This window comes from Cynoglossus semilaevis, unplaced genomic scaffold (assembly GCF_000523025.1).
Source record: "Cynoglossus semilaevis isolate Cse_v1.0 unplaced genomic scaffold, Cse_v1.0 scaffold419, whole genome shotgun sequence".
Classification (NCBI taxonomy): Eukaryota; Metazoa; Chordata; class Actinopteri; order Pleuronectiformes; family Cynoglossidae; genus Cynoglossus; species Cynoglossus semilaevis.
In genome coordinates, this window is record NW_007585113.1 from 335312 (window position 1) to 338919 (window position 3608).

At 40.5% G+C, this 3608-nt stretch overlaps 1 protein-coding gene across 1 annotated transcript in view; it reads left to right on the plus strand.

The window, feature by feature from the left end:
• snap25a (synaptosome associated protein 25a) overlaps positions 1 to 3398 on the plus strand; it is a 14133-nt gene extending 10735 nt beyond the window's left edge. Inside the window, exons 5-7 of the mRNA XM_025053603.1 lie at positions 1035 to 1154; positions 1244 to 1388; positions 2073 to 3398. Of these exons, the coding sequence (XP_024909371.1) occupies positions 1035 to 1154; positions 1244 to 1388; positions 2073 to 2141 (334 nt within the window). The 3' untranslated portion in view covers positions 2142 to 3398. The remainder of the gene's footprint in view (positions 1 to 1034; positions 1155 to 1243; positions 1389 to 2072) is intronic.
• The last annotated feature ends 210 nt before the right edge of the window (positions 3399 to 3608 follow it).

Genomic DNA, 3608 nt, shown 5'->3' on the forward strand with positions numbered 1-3608 from the left:
ATAAACGCGGTGTAGGAGGCCGGGCCTGATGCTGCGTGTCCTGATGCAGCCAGAATACAACACACACACACAGAGAGAGGATGAGCCACGGATGTTTCGCTTTTTCACCACCAGTGCCTTTATATTAAAAAACCGAAAACCGACGTCTAACTCTCTCCCAGTTATCGTGTTATCGTCCTCTCTGTGCCGAAAAACAGATGCTGGGATCCTGGTGTTAGCACAGCTGTATTTGCCGGTGCATTTGGCGCTAATCTGTTCTCGAAAACAGACACCTCTACCTCACTGCTAATGTCCGGCAACAGACCGGAGGTGTGGGGGGGCGGCAGGGGGGGGGACACAGGATTGGGAAGTGTTTAACCTGCAGTGTTACCCTCTGTTAACTCCCTTTCAGTTTTCTTTGCATTGATTTTTTTTTTTGTTTTTTTTTTCTTTTTTCGTTTGACTTTGTTTTTTTTTTTTTTGTCCTCCGCATTAATCGTCGTCCGCTCTGAACCATGTGACAGTCCTGTTCACTCTGTGTGTTGTGTGTCTGCCGACAGTTCGTCTCTGTTTCTATGTCACACCGAGACACCGGACTGTGGGAGAGGGAGGGGGCAATACCACTGAAGTTTAATATAGAATGACTGCATATTTTGTTTTTTGTTTTTTTTTTAAAAAATATCCTACATACTGCAGTAATAAATACACGCCTGAATGATACAGTTACTGCATAAAAACACAACAAGCCTGTACCCACCAGCCCATGCCTGCTATGCTTTGCTTGACTAAGTCTAGACTCTATCATACATATATATATACATATATACATATATATGTGTGCTGGATGCATGAAAGCAGTAGACAACTCTGTGATACATACATACGAATACACATATAATACTACGTCATGGCAGTACCTCAAATCCAAGGCTTAGTAAAAAAAATAAAACTAGTGTGAAGCCAGCCTGGTGGAGGTCAATGTTCAGTGTATCTGTCCATTGGTTGTGTAACTGACCGTCTTCATCCCCCCCCCCACTGTGACCCCTGGTGGCCAGGATGAAGAGTGGAGCCAGCAAGGCCTGGGGGAACAACCAGGACGGCGTCGTGGCCAGCCAGCCCGCCCGCGTGGTGGATGAACGCGAACAGATGGCCATCAGCGGTGGCTTCATCCGCAGGTAGGAGAGAGGACTTTAGAATGGGGGAGGTTCGTCCACTCATCTACGTCATCTTGTCTTATATCTTGATTGTGTTGTTTTTTTTTCAGGGTAACAGAGGATGCCCGGGAAAACGAAATGGATGAGAATCTCGAGCAGGTCGGTGGCATCATCGGTAACCTGCGCCACATGGCACTGGACATGGGCAATGAGATTGACACCCAGAACCGCCAGATCGACAGGATCATGGAGAAGGTAGAGTCCCACATTATCTTTAGTTTTTTTTTCTCTATTTATTTTTGCACAATTGTCGACTGAGCCGACTGATATTATCGGCCGATATTAGCATAATTATGTAATATCTGTAAGAATTGTTATCGGTTTCTCCTCCGATAATGAAAACCCGATAATGCCATGCCTGGGTTGATGTGTGCTCTAGAAATAGGTTTGGGGATAAACGACTGTATATAAAAGTGAAAGCCACTAGATGGCAGCATTGCGCCTCATTTTTGCGCAGTTGTTGACTTCAAGACTTTATTAATGACACATATAGGAATTTTTACTTGAACTAAAGAAATTAATTTGTCTTTATTAACTGCTCAGCACTGATGTCCGATAATAATTATGCTAATATCAGCCGACTGATGTTATTGGTCGATATTAGCATAATTATGTAATATCTGTAATAATCATTAATCATTTTTTTCTAACGGTAATGAAAATCCGTAACGGTTGATGTGTGCTCTAGAAATAGTTTTGGGGATAAACGGCTGTATATTCAAGTGATCATCACTAGATGGCAGCATTGTGACTCATTTTAGTAATCTATTTTAATAATCAGGCGATTGTATGCAGAATGCTGGTGCCAGCAACTCATACAGCGGTTTGTACAGATAAATAAATAAATATTACATCTGTCTCGCCTTTGTTTCCACCCAGGCTGATTCTAACAAGACCAGGATTGATGAGGCCAACCAGCGTGCCACAAAGATGCTGGGCAGTGGCTAAACACCACGGGTCCTGGCGCGCGATGGTCCCCCGGGCGTCCCGCGCCGCACATCTACAGGCGCTGACATGCTTTCATCTCGGTATTCGACCTTCTCGGTTTGCACACATGCACATATCACCTCCCCCTCCCCATTGTAAATGTTGTTCTGTGTGGTCGTCTGTCGAGCTTTTTCAAGATGATTGTCTTCGTAAAAAGATGATTTCTTATACTCCGTATATCATTCTTTCCAAAGGTTGTATATAGTGCTGACTTGATGGCTCTCTAGCTTACCTGTGAAGTTTTTATTCTCTTTATGGAAAAAGAAAAAAAAAACATATATATATATATATATATCATATATTATTACATATCATATATAATATATATATATAAAATACACTGCTCTGGATGACAAATATATAATAGGAATGCTAAACAAAAGCTGTTTGTTTTTAATTCTCTTTCCTTTCCGGTATCTCAGTATCGTCCTAGTAAAACTGTGTCATTCCATTAAGGCTAACGTCATGCTCCTTATTTTCGGTGTTGTTACGACAAACGCGGGAGAGGAAAGATGGGAGCGAACACGCGAGCGAAAACGCAACAGGTGACGGGACGCAAAGGAACGCGAACGGAAAAGAGCACTTACAATCAAAAGGGCAGTCGTCGTCATTTTTTATTTTTTATTTTTTTTTTTTTACGTTCACCGCGGTCGTGCTGTTCACGTTGAGTTACTGTTTAGACAAATGTGCAACTAGACTCTCTGTAGCTGTATTAGACATTGCATTTCAAGTGACGTGAATTGTGCGTTCTCTGCATGACCAATGGTAGATTTTAGTCTTCTAAATAAAACTCGTCTGAAAAAAAAAAATTTATATACAAAGAAAAACGATAACGCGGCAGTAGCAGATCGACAAAACGCATGCTCAGTATTAGGACACAATTGATCGTTCCATACTCCTGCAAGTTCGCAATAGTGCCACTCTTTCTGTCTCGATATATTTACCGACTGTGACCATCTTGTTGTACAATAATGCAAAAGGGATTTAAAAAAAAAACAAACAGACAAAAAAAAAACAAAACAAACCAATGACGAATCAAAGATGAAACATACGAGGACTTTGGGTTGTATTGCAAAAAAAAAAAACAACAAACAAAAAAAAAATGACCTGTTTTCTAAACGATTATGCAGTTTAGTGATGAAGATGTTGATTATGTGCTGAAAGAGAAGGACTGGTTGTGTACTGTAACATAGGTTTTGGATGCTCTGAAAAAAAAAATCAAATAAACGTTTGCAATGTAAAGCAAAGACGCATATTTCTGAGAGACCTTACTTTTATAAGAAGACTGTATCTGTAAGTTTATTCTCCCCATGTGGTTTGTTATCGGTTAATAACGATAAAGTTGAATAATGATTATCATAACTGTGCTCTAAAACAAAATGACATACAAAAGGGTTTTTTTTTTTTGTTTTGTTTTTTGTTTTTTTT